This window comes from Erinaceus europaeus, chromosome 7 (genome assembly GCF_950295315.1).
Source record: "Erinaceus europaeus chromosome 7, mEriEur2.1, whole genome shotgun sequence".
NCBI classification, from domain to species: domain Eukaryota; kingdom Metazoa; phylum Chordata; class Mammalia; order Eulipotyphla; family Erinaceidae; genus Erinaceus; species Erinaceus europaeus.
The window spans coordinates 72,491,829-72,510,357 of record NC_080168.1 but is presented as its reverse complement, the minus strand read 5'-3'; the positions used below and the strand labels follow the sequence as shown (position 1 = coordinate 72,510,357).

Genomic DNA, 18,529 nt, shown 5'->3' with positions numbered 1-18,529 from the left:
GGGACCTGGGTTCAAGCCCCTGGTCCCCACCTGCAGGGGGAAAACTTCACAAGTAGTGAAACACGGCTGCAGATATCTGTTTCCTTCCCTCTCTGTCTCCCCCTCCCCCCTAAATTCCTCTCTGTCTCTATTAAATAAATAAATAAATAAATAAATAAATAAAGGGAAAACCTTATTTTTTGGCATTTGAGATGGATTTTAAGATATTGTTAACCAGAAGAATTGTCATTTGGGCAAACAAACATTTTTTCTCTCTCTCTCTTCCTCTTCCTCTCTCTCTCTTTCCCTCTCTCTAAAACAGAAAGTATATGTTAAATTACAAAATATTGGGGGTTGAGGAAACAGAATAATGGTTATGCAAAAACTTTAATGCCTGAGGCTTTTAGCTCCCAGGTTCAGTCACCAGCACTACTATAAGCTAGAACTGAGCAATGTTCTGTTCTCTCTTCCTCTCTTTCCTTCTTTCTCTCTGCATCTCTCTCATTAAAGTAAGTTTTAAAAGATTATATTGGGAATCGGGCAGTAGCGCAGCTGGTTAAGCACACATGGCACAAAGCACAAGGGCCGGTGTAAGGATCTCGGTTTGAGCCCCCGGCTCCCCACCTGCAGGGGAGTCGCTTCACAAGCGGTGAAGCAGGTCTGTAGGTGTCTGTCTTTCTCTTCCCCCTCTCTGTCTTCCTCTCCTCTCTCCATTTCTCTCTGTCCTATCCAACAACGACAACATCAATAACAACTATAACAATAAAAAGGGCAACATAAAGAGAATAAATAAATATTTGATTTTTTTTAATTTAAAAAAGATTATATTAAGAATTCAGATATCCACATGTAATGTTTAGTCGTTGGTTGGATACTTTAAATCAGAGAAATCTAAGTGTGATCTAGAATTACTATTAAAAACATTTGCTAAAATAGTGAGTGATACAGGAAATTCAGGTTATCTAAACATGTGTACTCTTGTTTTTATAGAAGCAAAAACATGGAAAATAAATTTGAGTTTATCTGTAAGTTTATAGAAAAATATCAAATATATGCAGTTATTTGAGAAATGGATTTTGTTTTGTCTATGCTAATTATATACATGTAATAAAATATTTTAAATATAAATTACACAATTTATACTTAATTCCAATTCTTATAACTATATGAGCAGTGCCTATGATTCATATAGCATTTAAAATTCAAGTTTCTGTGAAACTACAGTGCTTTAGTTCTTTCATTTTTTTAGATAGAAAGCCTGGATTTTTTGTTTCTACTAAAGACAATTGAAGAATTCTATAAAAATGAAGATGGAGAAAATCTAGAAATACTCTGTCCAGCTCAAGATCAAGCCTGTGTAGCTAAATTTGAAGATGGTGTTTGGTATCGAGCAAAAGTCATTGGTAAGAAGTTGTATGGTATTTTTGTAGAAAAATGTTATGCTTGTGGTCCAGGAGATGGTACAATGGCTAAAGTATTGGATTCTCAAGTATGAGGTCCTGAGTTTGATCCTCGGCAGCACATGTGCCAGAGTGATGTCTGGTTCTTTCTCTCCTCCTATCTTTCTCATAAATAAATAAATAAATAAATAAATAAAATTTAAAAAATAAAAATGTTATGCTTAAAAGTATCATTTCAGTTGTTAGAGGTTAAACCAAGAATTGACTCTTTTTTTTTTTAACCATTTCTCATCATTTATAGTACCTTTTTCTCTTTTTTTCTTTTTTACCAGAGCACTTGCTCAGCTCTGCCTTATAGCGGTGTGGGGAGTTGAACCTGGAACTTTGGAGCCTCAGGCATGAGTCTCTTTGCATAACCATTATGTTAAACCCCCACCCTTCTTATCATCTATCTATATATATTTTTTAAATACTTTATTTTATTTTTCAGAGAGATGCAGAGAGAAACAGAAATACCAGAGCACTGCTCTGCTCTGGTTTATGGTGGTGCGGGGGATTGAACCTGGGACTTTGGAGCCTCAGGCACTAGAGTCTCTTTGCATAACCACTATGCTATCTACCCCCACCCAAGTCATCTATATTTTTAAAAGTTTATGATAATTATATGCAAGTGAATCTCTGGATCCTTCGCTTTCTTTTCATATGTCTAGGACTTAGCCATTTTTTAGTTGTTTCCTAATGTCTGAAAATGTGAAATGGTATTGCATCCCGTGAGTACCCATTTATTGGGGAAACTGACGATCCTTCCTAGCCGACTGAATCCACATGGATCCCAGTCACTTTCAAAGCCAGCAGCAAGCAGACATCAGGCTCAACCTGACGCTGTTGACTGGCTATGGAAGAAGGGCAAACGCTAGAAGAAGAAGTCAACTTATATTACATTCCTTAAAGGCAATACTTCTTAATGCTCCCATTTATTTTTTATATATACCTGTGTTATTGCACCAGAATACTATGTAATACCTCAGTTGACATTTTCAGGATTAAATGTTATTTATTATATGTTTTTATTATGTTAGATAAGCTTTTAGATCACTGTACCTCTTTTGTACCTTCTACCACAGATTTTTTTTTTTTTTTTTGCCTTCAGGATTATCGCTGGGGCTTAGTGCCTGCACTACGAATCCATTGCTCCTGGAAACCATTTTTCCCACTGTGTTGCGCTTGTTGTAGTTGTTATTGTTGTCATAGCTGTTGTTGTTATTGTTGGATAGGACAGAGAGAAATGGAGAGAGGAGGTGAAGACAGAGGGGGAGAGAAAGATAGGCACCTGCAGGTGAGGAGCTGGGGGCTCAAACCCGGACCCTTACGCCAGTCCTTGCACTGGCATGCCACAGTTTTTAAGTAAAGGTGTATTCCTTTTTTATTGGGGGTGGAAATGAATGCTTTACAATGCAGTCATTGTACATGAGCATAATTTCATAATGCACCAGGCCCCCAAAGTTCCATCCCTCCCTCCCCCTTCTTCCCCAAAGTTCCTTGCTTTGATGCTATATACCAGGCCTAGTTAGTTAACATTTCACTTTGTTTTCTCCTTCCCTGTCTCTATTTACTAGGTTCTGCTTATGGTAAAGGTATATTCTATGTAAATATTTTCATTCTAGCCATAAAGTGTACTCATTTTTATTTAATTTTCAATTAGTGATTATATCAGTTCTCACTTTAGTTTCTTTTTATTTATGACTATATTTTCCTATTGTTCAGTTTTCCATGTGATTAGACTTTTCAAATACTAGTAATTTGATTTTTTTTATCATGAAAACATTCTTCTATTTTGTACTAGAGTTAGACCACTTTCCCTCTAGCCTTGCATTTGTTATTCTAGGAATTTATTTCATTAACTATATGCACTTTATTATTCTCTCACATTAAAGCCCTTGTTTTCTCCATCCAGATATCTCCATGGATATCATCTCTTTGGTTTACTTCTTTATTTTGGTGGATAATTTCTGATTATTTCCTCAGTTATCAAGGGGAGAAAGCAATTTTTTTCCTTATCATTTGGGAGGGATTTTAATGATTTACAGTGTAGACACTGACACATGGATAAATTTTATTATACACCGGAATACCCTCTCCCTCCTTCCACAGAGTATATCCAATCCATGGTTTACTTTGTGTTTTTAGAGGGGGTAAATTTTAAGGCCTCCCATGTCTCCTGAATATGCTTGAGTATGTTGTTGCTGGGGCTAGGCAGAAGTTCACCTGGTAGAACACACACAACACCATGCAAGAGGACCTTGGGTCAAGTCCCTGGTCCTCATTTGCAGGGAGAAGTTTCAAGAGTGGTAAAGCAGTGCTACAGGTTATCATTCTCTCTCTCTCTCTCTACCTTTCCTCTCAATTTCTCTATTTTTTTTTTAAAAAGGCCACCAGACAGTAGTCATTGTTCAAGCACAAAGTCCCAACAATAACTCCAATGATAATAAATAAATAATGAAAATTTAAAATACAGGAGCCAGGTGATGGTGCACCTGATTTAGTGCACATGTTACAATGTGCAGGGACCCAGGTTTGAGCCCCTGGTCCACACCTGCAAGGAGAAAACTTTGCAAGTGGTAAAGCATTGCTGCAGGTATTTCTCTTTCTCCCTCTCTGTCTCCCCCTACTTTCTTGATTTCTGGTTGTCTCTATCCAAGAAATTAAGATAATTTAAAATTTTTTGGAAAGACTTTAAAAATTGAATTAAATTAAAGACATATATGAGGTTGTTAATTTGAGTAAGATTATCCTTTAAATTCTGTCCTATGGAGCTGGGAAGGTAAAGTACCTGCCTTGTGTGTGTGAAACCCCAACTTGCACCCTGGTACCACTTGAGAGCAACAAAGAAAATGCATGCAACCCCAAGAAAGTAGAGCAATGTTCTCTTTCTCCCCCCTCCTTTCCCCACTCTCCTATCAATATAACATTAAGAAGTCATGACATATTTTTGCATAGATAAAATATGCCATAGCTTTTCCAACACCCCAATAATATAAAAATGGGGCTATGTTTAACCCTAGCCCCCACCACACTGGGTGAAACTTCAGTACTGTGCTATTTACTCCACCATGTGTCTATCTCTGTTTGAAAAAGTCAACCCAGAGCAGTGTAGTTCTAGCAACAATGGGGGAAGGAGATGGGGAGTGAGTTAGAGAGGCATCTTAGTGGTAGAATATAGGCATGAGACTATGAGTTCTATTTCCAGTACTACATAAATTCCTGTATTCATTTGTTTGAAATCTCAATTCCATACAAAGCCTGAGAAACAGTAGGCTCTAATTACATTGTATATGCATGGAAAACAATCCCCAATTCTAGGAAGAGAACAGATACACATATTGGGTTTGGTTAAATCTAGTTGATTCTCAGTCTAAATTTTGCTTGATAAAACTGTTTGCTCTCAAAATTTGTGACTTATTTCATAATTTTTAAAGGGTTGCCTGGACATCGTGAAGTTGAAGTTAAATATGTAGACTTTGGCAATACTGCAAAAATAACTCTTAAAGATATGCGGAAAATAAAGGATGAGTTTCTGAACCCCCCTGAGAAGGTAATCTAGTTACCGTTAGAATATTAGCACAAATGTGGAAATATTTTGTGTTCTATTCTCTAACATTTTTGTCTTAAACAATTTTAATTTGGTCATCTCCAGGACTTTACCACCCTTTGCTGACTTTTTCAGATGGAATGGTAAGATAAGGAAGTGATGTACCCAGCAGAACATGCATGTTACAGGGCACAGGTACCTGGATTCAAACCTCTGGCCTCCACCTGCATAGGGAAATTTTCATGAGTGGTGAAACAGGACTGCACATTTCTCCCTCTTCCTTTCTTCCCTCTCTCCCTCCCCTTCCCTCTTCCCTCTCAATTTCTCTTGGTTTCTATCCAAAATAAAAGCTGCTTTCCTTAGCAGTGGAAGTATAGGATATGCACGTGCCAAAGCAAAACACATTACCTGAGTGAGCTATTTTCCTCATCCTTAAACATTTAAGCAGTTTCTAATATTTGGATTATGGGGAGTTGCTGTAGTTACTATTTAAGAAATAATAACAATGCATTATAAGTGTGTATTATGTATATATGGATGTGTACTTACATGTTAATAAATACCTACAGGTCTATAGTATTTAATGTTATTTTGAAATACCTATATAATGTGGTAAGAGTTTGATGTTATGATTTCTATAAAAATGTGTTGCAGAACAACTTCAGCTGTGATCTCATTAAAGTATATATATATGTAACTTGCATTCAGGGAAATAGCTCAACTAGCAGAGCATGAGACTTGCATGCTTGAAGCTCCCAGTGCCATCCCTTTTGCCAAACTGTAGTGGAATGGCATTCTGGGTTCTCATCATTTGAAACTCCTCCTGTAACTTATTGAAATAAGTAAAATAAGTGCTTTAAAAATAAAGTATATGTAATATGTCTTCAAGGGAGGACTGGAAGAAAAAAATTCCTTTGAAATCCTATTCTTCAGAGATAAATTAAGGAGGCTTCTTTTTTTTTTCTCCTCTCTCTCTCTCTCTCTCTCTCTCTCTCTCTCTCTGTCTCTCTCTGCCTCCAGGGTTATCACTGGGGTTTGGTGCTTGTATTATCCACTGCTCCAGGTGGCCATTTTTTTCCATTTTTGTTGTTGTTGTTTGTTAGGACAGAGAGAAATTTAAGAGAGATGGGGAAAATGGGGGAGGGGGAGAAAGAAAAGACACCTGCACACCTGCTTCACCGCTTGTGAAGCAACCACCTACAGGTGGGATCCGAAGGCTCAAACCAGGATCCTTGCGCTTTGTACTATGTGTGCTTAACCCTGTGCTTCTCTCGCTCTCGCTCTCTGTCTCTCTCCCCCCACCCTTTCTCTGTCTATTCAATAATAAATAATATATAAATTTTTTGGCCTCCAGGGTTATTGCTGGGGCTCAGTGCCTGCACCATGAATCCACTGTTCCTGGAGGCTGTTTTTTCCCTTTTGTTGCCCTTGTTGTTTTATCATTGTTGTGGTTATTATTATTGTTGTTATTGATGTTGTCATTGGACAGGACAGAGAGAAATCAAGAGAGAAGAGGAAGACAGAGAGGGGGAGAGAAAGATAGACACCCGCAGGCGCACTTCACTGCCTGTAAAACGACTCCCCTTCAGGTGGGGAGCCAGGGGCTCAAACCGGGCTCTTTGCGCTGGTCCTTGGGCCATGTGCGCTTAACCCGCTGCGCCACCACCCAACCCCCAATAAATAATATATAAATTTTAAAAAATAAAATAGATAAATGAGGAGGGGAACGACTCAGAATAAATCAATATGTAGTTATTCTTGTTTGTTTTTCTGTGCAAAAATGAGTTGTGACTTCTCTGACAACCCAATACTTCTAAGGTATGTCTTTTTTATAAGGATTCATTTTTTTTTAAGATTTATTTTATTCATAAAGAGAGGGAAAGGCCAGAGCATCACTCTTGTGTGTATGGTGCTGGAATTGAACTCAGGACCTCATCCTTACAAGTCCAGTATTATTCTGATGCACAGCCTCCTGGCCCTATCTTCTGTGGGGTTTCTTTTTTCTTCTCTTTCTTTTTTCTTTCTTTCTTTTTTTTTTTTTCCTTCAGAGTTATCACTGGGGCTCAGTACCGGCACTACAAATCCACTGCTTCTGGAGGCTATTTTTTCCATTTTGTTGCCCTTATTATTGTTATAGCTTTTTATTGTTATTGCCCTTATTATTGTTATAGCTATTGTTGTTGAATAGGACAGAGAGAAATTGAGAGAGGAGGGGAATATAAGAGAGGAGGAAAGATAGACACCTGCAGACCTACTTCACTGCCTGCGAAGTGACCCCTGTGCAGGTGAGGAACAGGGGGCTCGAACCTGGATCCTTACGCTGGTCCTTGCACTTTACACCATATGTGCTTAACCTGCTGTTCTTCCACCCAGCCCCAGTTTTATATGAGTGTATATATATTCATTTATTTATAATAGGATAGAGACAGAGAGAAATTGAGAGGGGAGGAGAAGATAGGGAGAGAAAACACCTGATAACCCGTTTTACCACTTGTGAAGCTTTCTCCCTGCAGGTAGGGATCTGGGGGCTCGAACTGGTATCCTTACAGTGGTCCTTACGCTTCTCGCCATGTGCACTTAACCTGCTGTGGCTGCCGCCCAACCCTCCATCTGTGCTTTTAATAATGATAATATTGGATTATGTATAACTCTATAAACTGGTTTTCTCATTTAACAATATACCATGTTTGTAATTCAGTGAATGCTTGTTATTCCATTATCTAAATATGCATCAGTTCATTCATCCAGATATTCTGTTGATTCCAAGTATTTGTTTTTAAAGTATAAGTGTTATAGATATCTTTGCACATTTATTGTATTATTCTCTAAATATTTATTAATTTCAGACCGAGTTTAGCATTGTACAGAATTATGTAAATTTTCACTGTAAAATAAGTAGAAATTTATTTTCTTAGTAGTCAATTTTTGTTTGACACAGGCAATTAAATGTAAGCTGGCCTATATTGAACCATGTAGGACAATGCAGTGGTCACAAAAAGCAATGGAAAAATTTGAAGAAAAGACTCAAGATAAATTTATGACATGTTCAGTCATTAGTAAGCCGTTTCCATTTTTTCTTACTATATGGTACATAATTCTAAATAAAAATAACATAACATTTTCCAATTATTGGGTAAATGATAGTATAATCAGTTAGAGTTGTTAATGAGCATTTATTGAGAATTGTGTCCGCTGAAATAGTATCTTCTTTAGACTCTGTAATTTAAAATCAACACACAAGGCAAAAGTTAACATGAAAGTCAAGTTGCCAGGCCATAGAGTAGGTGCATCTCTAACATTCTGATGAGTCAGTGACTTGACTTTTTTATCTTTTGCCTTATCTGTATACCAGCCACCTACTATAGAGAGATGAGAAATTCTTCCTGTTTGTCAACAATTGTTATATGAACCATTAAAATGCACAAACATACGCACTAAGGTGACTTAATGGGGGAAAAAAATCAAGTTACCATGGTAATTGTTTCTTTAAAGTCCTAAAGTCTTGGAATTAAAAGAATTAACTATCCTATGTCTGTTTGCATTTTTGGTTAGGATTCTGTGGACACTAAAGTTTAATTTTCAGAAAGTGGAGAGGAGGATGGGACATAGCTGGTAAATGGTGTTCATTTGATTTAATTTCAACTGTAGATTTTGACTATATTTTGGAAAAAGTTACTTGAAACTACTAACTCAAATTGTTATAACTCAACAACTTCTGGAAATAAAAAGTTGAATGCAAAACATGATCTGAACTGACGTGTTTATATCCTCTACACTTCAAGATAGTAATGTTTGTGAACTGCTTACTCAGAATATACTGGGAGTATTAAGAAATATGTACTTTAGTCTGCAGTTTTTCTGAATTTGAAGAGTTATAAAATCACATCTAGCCCCTAGGATTTTAGCTAGGGGTATAGGGAATCTGTTTTTATCTAAAATTTCAAGCTTTTAAAAAAATGTGACCAGTATTAGCTGTGTTGGTCTTAATGAGTATTGAGGCAGGTTGCATAAGACCATGTTTACTTAGGGTTGATTTATAGAGCTTTCGAGGGAAGTTTTGAGTATATCCTTTTTTTCTTCTCTCTCCCTCTCATTTTTACCATACCACATTAAATGAACCCAATCACCGTAATATTTGGAATGAGAAAACTGAAGTTTGAGATCAACTGTTGGAGGTTATATAACCTAGAAATGTCATATCTGTAATAATTTATTCAATTTACTAAGTTACTCTAAAGAGATGATTCTGTTGAAAGAGAATGTTATTAAAGAGATATCATCCTTATACTTTATATTTTTTGTATCTGACTTCTATCATGAACAGTTAAAAGTCTTAGTCCTTGAGTAACCACCACAGATGCTATTGCTGATAGAATCAATCTTTTTTAAAAATTGTTATTTATTGAATAGAGACAGCCAGAAATTGAAAGGGAAGGGGGTGATAAGAGAAGGAGAGAGAGAGAGAGAGAGAGAGAGAGAGAAAGAGAGAGAGACCTGCAAAGCTTTCCCCAGGAGGTGGGGACCAGGGACTCGACCCTGGGTCCTCACGCATTGTAACGTATGCACTCAACCAGGTGCACTACCACCTGGTCCCAGAATAAATCCTTGACAAGAAGCTGTCAGCTTCTGCTGTTTAGTAATACTAAATATCATACATAATCAAGCCCCAGTTTAATAAATAGATCTAATAAACATGTATCAATTTGCTTTCCAAAAGATATCAAAAGCTATTGAGTTTGTTCTAAAAAGAAAGAAGGGGGAAATTCCAGTTATTTAAGAGTTCTCTTGTTTTAAACTTTGTGTCATCTTTTTAAAGTTGTAAGCCCTTGCAAATAACCTCTGGTCTGAATTAATTTATTTCGTTTGTCCTCTGGGGCTAAGTTGAAATTGATCTTTAAAATAAGTCTAAAAGCACAGCAGGACACTTCTCCAGTGAATATATCAATTTATATTTTTCTGATTCTAAAAATTTCCAATAGTTTTTGGTATGTTTTTGCTAATTTGTTTACCAGAGCACTGGGACCTCAGTGGCCCAGACATGAGAATCTGTTTGCATAACCTATGCTGTCCCTCCAACCATGCTTTTGGTTCTTTATAGAATAGCATGCAATAACCTGAAATACTAACAGATAACATTAACAATTCTGTTTCTGAAAAATATTACTTCTGTCACTAGAGACATGTATTAAGTAATCAAATACATGTATGCTAAATGAAAGAAATCATTTTCAACATATTGTTTCTGTATATTTTGTGACTTATGTCTTTGCTAAAACTAGTCTTAATTATTTTACAGAAATTCTGGAAGATAATGTGCTCTTAGTTGAGCTTTTTGATTCTTTTAGTGCTCCTGAAACGACACCTATAAGTATCAATGATCAACTAGTCAAAGAAGGTTTAGCATCTTACGAAGCAGGGTAAGTAGAGCTGTAAACTTTTGTTTAGGGTTTGTTTTGTAACACTTTATTCACAAGAAGGGACACCTATTTTGCACTGAATATATGCTTAATATATGTTACTCTGGGCCAGGGGTAATAAGGGAGGAAATCACTGGATCTATTTGTAGAATGGCTTTCTGTCCACCCTAATGGATCTTGAAGAGAATGACTCCTAGAGATTGAAGATGATTATGAAAATAGGAAACTGGTATCTTTTTTTCTAAGTGAAATATCCACCTAGGCAGCTCCCTGAACCTATTTAAGAAGAGAATTAGGAAGAGAAGTTGCATGATATAGGGAATAGTTATAGTGGCCTGGGAGATGATGCGGTGGATAAGGCTTTGGACTCTCAAGCATGAGGTCCTGAGTTCAATCCCTGGCAGCACATGCACCAGAGTAATGTCTGGTTCTCTATCTCCTATATTTCTTATTAATAAAATAAAATCCTATAAGAGGGGAGTCAGGTGGTAGCACAGCAGGTTAAGCTCACACAACACCAAGTGCAAGAACCAGTGTAAGGATCCCGGTTCAAGCCCCAGGCTCCCCACCTGCAGGGGAGTCACTTAACAGGTAGTGAAGCAGGTCTGCAGGTGTTGTCTTTCTCTCCTCCTCTCTGTCTTCCCCTCTCTCCATTTCTCTCTGTCCTATCTAACAACAATGACATCGATAACAACAATAACTACAACAACAATAAAAAAACAAGGGCAACAAAAAAAGGAAAATTTTTTTTTTTGAATCTTAAAAGAGAAGGAGAGGGAGAGAGCTTAAGGGAGCTTAGTGGTAGACTAGCCTGTGTTCCCAATTGGAAGTCTGATTTCTCCCATGCCAAGGTTCAAATGGAAACTTTGAAAGAGAGCCAGACTTAAGCCTTTGTGTTTATAGTGCTTAGACCACTGGTTGATTGTCAAAGTAGTGGTTGGTTTTTTTAAGCCAAAAAATATTGTATAGAGATATATGTATATAGTTATTGGAAATAATTCACAAAGTCTAATTTACTTATAGATACCATTTACATCTTGAGCATGTGCATATAGTATCATACAGAAATGAATCTTTAAAAAGTTTTTAGGGTTCCACTTTCACATCCACTAGAATGGAAAAAAAATGTGTTGGTGAGAATATAAAAAATTTTGACATGTATTTCTGGTAGGAATGGGCCAGGTAGTGGTGCTCCTGTTGCAGTGTACAATGATGCGGATTTGAACTCCCAGTCCCCACCTGCTAGGGGAAAACTTTGCGAGTGGTGAAGCAGGTTTGCAGGTGTCTCTCTGTCTCTCTCCCTCTCTGTCTCCCCCTTCCCTCTCAGTTTCTGGCTGTCTCTATCCAATAAATAGATATTTAAAATTTAAAAAAAAAACTTAAACATAAAATTACCTAATGATATATAAATTCCACTCATGGCTTTATTCCTCAAGTGAAAACAGGTACTCAGACACATAGGTATGTATATTCATGGCAACCAAAAAGTGGAACCAATCCAAATGCTCTTCAACATTTGAATATATTGTGATGTACATGCATACAATAGAATATTATTTAGCCTTAAAAAATTAAATTTTATGACATTAACAAACCTTCAAAATTTAATGCTAAGTGAAATAAGTCAAATACAAAAGCTGATGTTCTATTTCTATGAAATATCTAAACAGGTAAATCTGTAGATAAAGCACAGATGGGGATTAACAGTAAATAAGAAGAAGGGGTAATAGAAGCAACTGCTTAAGTGAGAAGTATTGTTTATTATCTTTATTTATTTATTGGATAGAGGCAGCCAGAAATTGAAAGAGAAGGAGGTGATAGGGGAAGAGACAGAGAGACACCTGTAGCCCTGCTTCACCACTCACAAAGCTTCCCCCTGCAGGTGGGGACTGGGGGCTTAAACCCAGGTCCTTGTGCACTGTATTGTGTGCGCTCAACCAGGTGCGCCACCACCCATCCCTGAGCATATGATGTAGCCAACATGTTCTGGAATCTCAACTCTTCAGAGCCCTACTGTACAAGGCAAAGACAGAGACAGGTTAAGGGTATAGATCTACTGGCCAGTGTCAATGTCCAGCAGAGAAGCATTTACAGAAGCCAGAACTCTTTCCTTCTGCACCTTGAAAAGAATTTTGGTCTGGGGCTTGAGGGGAAGACTGTTAGGGGAAAATGACCAGAGGGCTCTGAATCTCCAGTTGGTCCACCAGGATCCTGAACTCTTGTGACCAGGAACCCTTTATTTTTATATCATCACTGAGAGGGAAGAGAATCTGGAGAACACCTCCCCAAAGCTAGGCACTGGCTCTCTAAACTGAGAGGGAAGAAGAAAAAGGAAGGACACCCTGAAGTTTTAATAGGTGTAGGTGTGGTTTAGAAAGGAAGTGAAGGCAGGGCCTTAGAAATAGAAATAAAACTGGGCATCAGCTTCCACATGGAATCAACCATCTTTGCCCAAATGGCCCACATGCTTCATTTTCCTGACTTAAAATTTAAAATATGGGTTGATGGGGGGAACTCTGTGAAGAATGGTAAGATAGAGCTAAGGGAGGAAAAAGCCTTTAACAGTGGAATAAAATCACCAATTTGAACCTTATAAATGTAAAAATAAATAGAATAAAGCCATGGGATGAAAAAAGTAATAAATGTATTGAGGGATGAGCATAATGATTATGCAAAAGGCTTTCATTTAAAATAAAGGGGCCAGGTGGTATCACAACCAATTGAGTATACATGTTGCAAGGACCAGGGTTCAAGACCTCAGTCCCCACCTATAGGTAAAATGTTTCATGAGCAGTGAACTACTGATGCAAATGTCGCCCTGACTCTTTTTCTTTATCTACCCCTTCCCTCTCAATTTCTCTCTGTCTACACATATATCCAGTAAGTAATAAATTTATTTTTTAATTTTTTTAAATTTTTTAATATTTATTTACTTATTTATTCCCTTTTGTTGCCCTTGTTCTTTTATTGTTGTAGCTATTGTTGTGTCATTGATGTCATTGTTGTTAGATAGGACAGAAAAATGGAGAGAGGAGGGGAAGACAGAAAAGGGGAGAGAAAGATAGATACCTGCAGACCTGCTTCACCACTTGTGAAGTGACCCCCCCTCCCATAGGTGGGGAGCTGGGGCTCAAACTGGCATCCTTATGCTGGTCCTTGAGATTTGCGCCACCTGCACTTAACCCACTGCGCTACCACCTGACTCCCTAAATAAAATGTTTTAAAGTCAAAATAAATAAATTAGGGCTGGGGGCTGACACATCCAGTTAAGTGTACTTGTTACTATGCAAAAGGGCCCAGGTTTAAGCTCCCAGTCCCTACCTGGGGAAGCTTCATGAGTGATGAAGCAATGCTGCAGGTGTTTCTTTCTCCTTCTTTGTCTTCCCCTTCCATCTCAGTTTCAGTCTATTATCTAACCAATAAATAAAATATTTAAAAAGAAGAAATATTGGGGGTTTTGTGCTGTTCCCCCAGAGAGTAGAAAATAAATTCAGTCTTTTCTCTAGTGTGGTCAACTGAATTTTGTTTACTGGTATCTTTTTTTTTTTTTCAGATTTACAGCTTAACTGTGCATAATGTCATATAAATTTCTAAAAATTGTAGTTAATTTTAGGAAAATCTATCACATTCTTTTATGAATGCACACATGATGTATGCATACTATTTCAAGTATATAGTTTGAGCTGGCAGTATATTGATATTAACTTTTTATAGCTTTATAGGTGACCATATTTCTCATCCAAAATGGGACATGTTTTAGAATGAAGAATAAGCACTGTTATGCCATAACAGTAGGCACAGACAATGTGGTCACTATTTAATAAGCAGTCTTCCCCCAACATCTCCTGTAATATCACAGTCTTTCTGTTGGACTCTGTTTTCATGTGGTAACACTGAGGTAGTAGTATTTTCAGAACTCTGTACCAAGATACAAGATATTAAGTATTAGCTTAACTCCAACAATAGCCTACTAATTCCAAGCTAAATATACTTCCAGCTCAACTTTCCCCTAGCCAAAATGCCTAAGTACTATGTCCAAAAATTAAGATGTGAAGAAATGTGACAAAGTATAAACATGATTTTAACTGAATACAATTTAAAAAAATACATCTTTTGAACTTTTTACAAAAGACATATTGCTTTGCCCCTCCTGTGGTCCCAGAGTACACCTTTGGTAGGTACTCTGATAACTTCACAGTCTTCTTACTCTTCAAACACAGGTTTCTGTTTTCTGACTACTACAACTTGATCTTCTGGTATATGTCTCTTGCCTGTCTTAAACTTAGAACATGAATGAGGTCAGGCCTTGGCACACCCAGGTGAATTCATACATGCAAGGACCTGGGTTGAAGCTCCTGGTGCCCACCTGAATGGGAGAAGCAGTGATGCAAGTCTTTCTCTGCCTATCTTCCCTTTCACTCTCAATTTCTCTCTGTCCTATCAAGTAAAATTCTGTGGGAGACAGAAAATATGTTGGGCCCTATAGTTAACTGATTTACAAGTGCATTTACATTTTCTACCCTTCTGAGTTCAATAGATAAGTCTCTCTAGTTTGCAGAGGACAACATCAGGGAAACTTACTTATATCTTTATATTGCAAAGGCATTTAGAACCTATTGTGCAGTTACTTAAAAAATAATGCCTGTATGGCAGAGGACCCAGTGGAGGTTGTATAGTTATATGGAAAACAGGGAGACGTTATGCATGTACAAACTATTGTGTTTACTGTTGACTGTAATGCCTTAATCCCCCAATGAATAAATTTTAAAAATACATGCCTATAAGTGTTAATAACCATAACTAATCTATTACAGTGTATATGTTTATATAACCGTTAACCAGTAATATACCTCTTTATATATTGTGAACCATAGATATTACCTTTTGAGACTAGTTGTTTCAGTCCTAACAGATCCAGCTTAGTATTTCTACTTAATAAATTAAAATAAACAAAAAGAAAGAGAGGGAGGAAGGAAGCAAGGAAGGAAGGAAAGAAGGAGGGAGGGAGGGAGGGAGGGAGGGAGAACTTTAAGAGTGGTGGATTCATCCTGCAATAACCAAGCCCCCATGTTAATCCTGTGGCACAAAAATAAATAAAAACTAGAACATGAACTTCTCTGGATAAGCCTAAGGAATAAGTCTGAGGAATGAGAAGAAAATAAATGTGAAATCAGTGTATCTTACATTGCTCACCACCCTTTATGAAATTAAAAATAATCTGACCCCTGCCTACGTCAGAAGTTCACAGCGTTTGTGGTCTTACTGTGTCAAAATCACTTGATTTCTTTCAGTGAAATGCCTATATAAAACCTTCAGTTGAGGTGTAAGAAAACTTTGCCAGCTACCAGACTAAAATAGATTTTTCTTCTGTTCACCTATTTATAAATTATTTGTATATTAATTTATTTTGTGATTTAAGTCTCAGTATCACTCAACTTTATACTGCCATATTCCGGAATCTAGCCACTATGTTTAGTTTATAGTATATACCCCATAAATATGAATTATGTAGACAAAAAAAAAAAAACGAGAGATCAGAAGAGAGACTTGCTTAAGAGATTCCAGTGGAAGTTGGCAGCAAATAAATGATATCAGATCGTGAGAAGAAAAATAACCTCACTTCTTGATAAAGATGCAACTCTGAAGATTAGTAAAGGATTTTTTAAAATATTCCCTTTTGTTGCCATTGTTGTTTTATTGTTGTAGTAATTATTGTTGTTGTTATTGATGTCATTGTTGTTGGATAGGACAGAGAGAAATGAAGAGAGATGGGAAAGACGGGGAGAGAAAGATTGACACCTGCAGACCTGCTTCATCACCTGTAAAGCGACTTCCCTGCAGGTGGGGAGCCAGGGCCTTAAACAGGGATCCTTATGCCGGTCCTTGTGCTTTGTGCTGCCTGCACTAAACTCGTTGCGCTACCGCCCAACTCCCGTAAAGGATTTTTTTTAATGGTAGATTATGAACCTAAGACTGAAAGAGAACCAGGAATCAAATTAAAAAATATATACCTCAGAGTTTGAATCAAGACTGAAAGTTACTTATTAGATTTAGCAATACAAAATGTTAACTATCTTGAGTAGCTAACTTCGTTTATTGTGAAATTTTTTCCATTATAGAAATAAGTTATGACATATAGTTACCAGAAGTACTATTAGAGGCAGAACTAATCTGATTAAACATACAGATTGCAGTAATTTGATTTTATTAAATGCATTTTAATACCTATTGTTTTCCACTTAAATTTTCTTTTAAAAATATTTTATTATCTTTTTAAAATTTCTTTATTGGAGGATTGTTTTACAGTCGACAGTGAATACAATAGTTTGTACATGCATAACATTTCTCAGTTTTCCATATAACAATATAGCCCCCTACGAGGTCCTCTGCCATCATGTTCCAGACCTGATCTCTCCCACCCACCCACCCCAGAGTCTTTTAGTTTGGTGCAGTACACCAGCTCCAGTCCAAGTTCTACTTAGTCCACTTACATTTTCATTGGCAAATGCAGTGATACTTTTTAGCCAAGAATTAAATATTCAAGTAACAAAAAAAAATTATGAATAGGTCTTCTGTTAATTTGTGGCACAAAATTCCACTGGGAAATGGTGAAATTAAGAGCCAAGTTGGTATTTTAAAGTGTGTTTTATAAAATATTTTTTAAACTGTGTGTATTGTTTTTAAGTAGCATTGGTTTATATAACATTATATAGGTTTCAGGTATATTATATTATCAGTCAACTTTATCAGTGTATGTATTTGTATGTATAAAAGTCTAGTTTCCATTCTTTACCATACATAAAATTTTGATTACTGCCGCGCTAGCTTCACGGGAAAGAGACTCTGGGACTCTCAGAGCCGGATGCCGGGATAGCTTCGCGGGCAGGAGAGAGATGACCAGGGACTCATGGCTGAGCTGGGAACGCAGTTCAATCTTTATTGAGCGGGAATGCAGTTCGATCTAGCTATAATCACAGTCCTGTCCTTATATATCTCCTGAGGCAGAAGTGTCAGGTTGGAAGAGGATGTACGTAGGATAAGGGGTGGGGAGAAGGAAAAAGCACGTGAACCAGTGGGGATTAAACCAATGCGAACAAAGCAATGATTATGTAAATAGACTGTAAGCAGTGCAACAGAAGGGGTCTTAGAAGCAGAATTTAGAAGCAGACCAGCAGATTACTAGTATATTTCTTTTTGTGCTTAATTTTGATAGTAGTTAAGAATTATTTAAAGGGAATTGTGTGGAGTTGTACCCCTCTTACCCTATGGTTTTTGTCAGTGTTTCCTTTTTACAAATAAAAATTTTTTTTAATTATTTAATAAAAAAATTCTACAATTGTTTCTAATTTCAAAACTGGAAAGAAGTGAATCATAGCTACAGGCTTACTCATCTCTAGACCCAAGAAAATACAAACATATATTTTCTTTTTGCTAATGTATTTCATTACTTTTCAGGTATGTCGCCAAAGATAATTCTAAAAAGCATACTGAAGTCTGGGATCCTTCTCCAGAAGAAATTATTTCCAATGAAATAAACAGCATAAGTCCTTTGTCTGCAAAATCTCTACCTAGTGAGAATATCCAGTCTCTTTATAACAAGGAACTTCCTGTGCATATCTGTAATGTAGTATCTCCTGAGAAGATTTACGTTCAGTGGTTACTAACAGAAAACTTACTTAATAGGTATAACATATGACACACTGCATATGATTTTATTCCTTTTTCTATGTTTTGTTTCCAATAGGGAAAAATAGGGAGTTTTGAGATTAGCAGAGTTATTAAAAACAGAATGTACTCATCTCACAAATGTGTATCAAGCATTTATTATTTAACAACCAAGATTCTAAGTGTTAGGAATACAATGATAAAATCATGGCCAAACAAGACTTTGCTGTTGGAGTTTAAATTATAGTAGACAGTGAACAAATAAAATACTTTAGTACATAGGTAAGCAAAAATGAAACAGTTGGGATGAAGACAATTTTAGTGATAGTGACATGTTAAATGGATTCTAGAGGAGACGAGAGAGTAAGCCAGGAGGGGACTTGAGGAAAATTAATCATAGGAAGAGAGAAAAGCTAGTTCAAAAAACTTGCAGTGAAGGTATGTTGGAATAGTCAAGGGGAAATGAGGTACCTGGTTTG

The 18,529-nt window shown here is 36.8% G+C and overlaps 1 protein-coding gene across 2 annotated transcripts in view; it reads left to right on the top strand.

The window, feature by feature from the left end:
* The window catches only part of RNF17 (ring finger protein 17), a 127,583-nt gene that overhangs the window by 56,548 nt on the left and 52,506 nt on the right, over positions 1 to 18,529 (top strand). For both annotated transcript variants that reach the window (XM_007528942.2, XM_060194751.1), the window contains 5 exons: positions 1,229 to 1,382; positions 4,856 to 4,971; positions 7,907 to 8,024; positions 10,265 to 10,385; positions 17,841 to 18,068. In XM_007528942.2, coding sequence (XP_007529004.2) covers positions 1,229 to 1,382; positions 4,856 to 4,971; positions 7,907 to 8,024; positions 10,265 to 10,385; positions 17,841 to 18,068 — 737 coding nt within the window. The remainder of the gene's footprint in view (positions 1 to 1,228; positions 1,383 to 4,855; positions 4,972 to 7,906; positions 8,025 to 10,264; positions 10,386 to 17,840; positions 18,069 to 18,529) is intronic.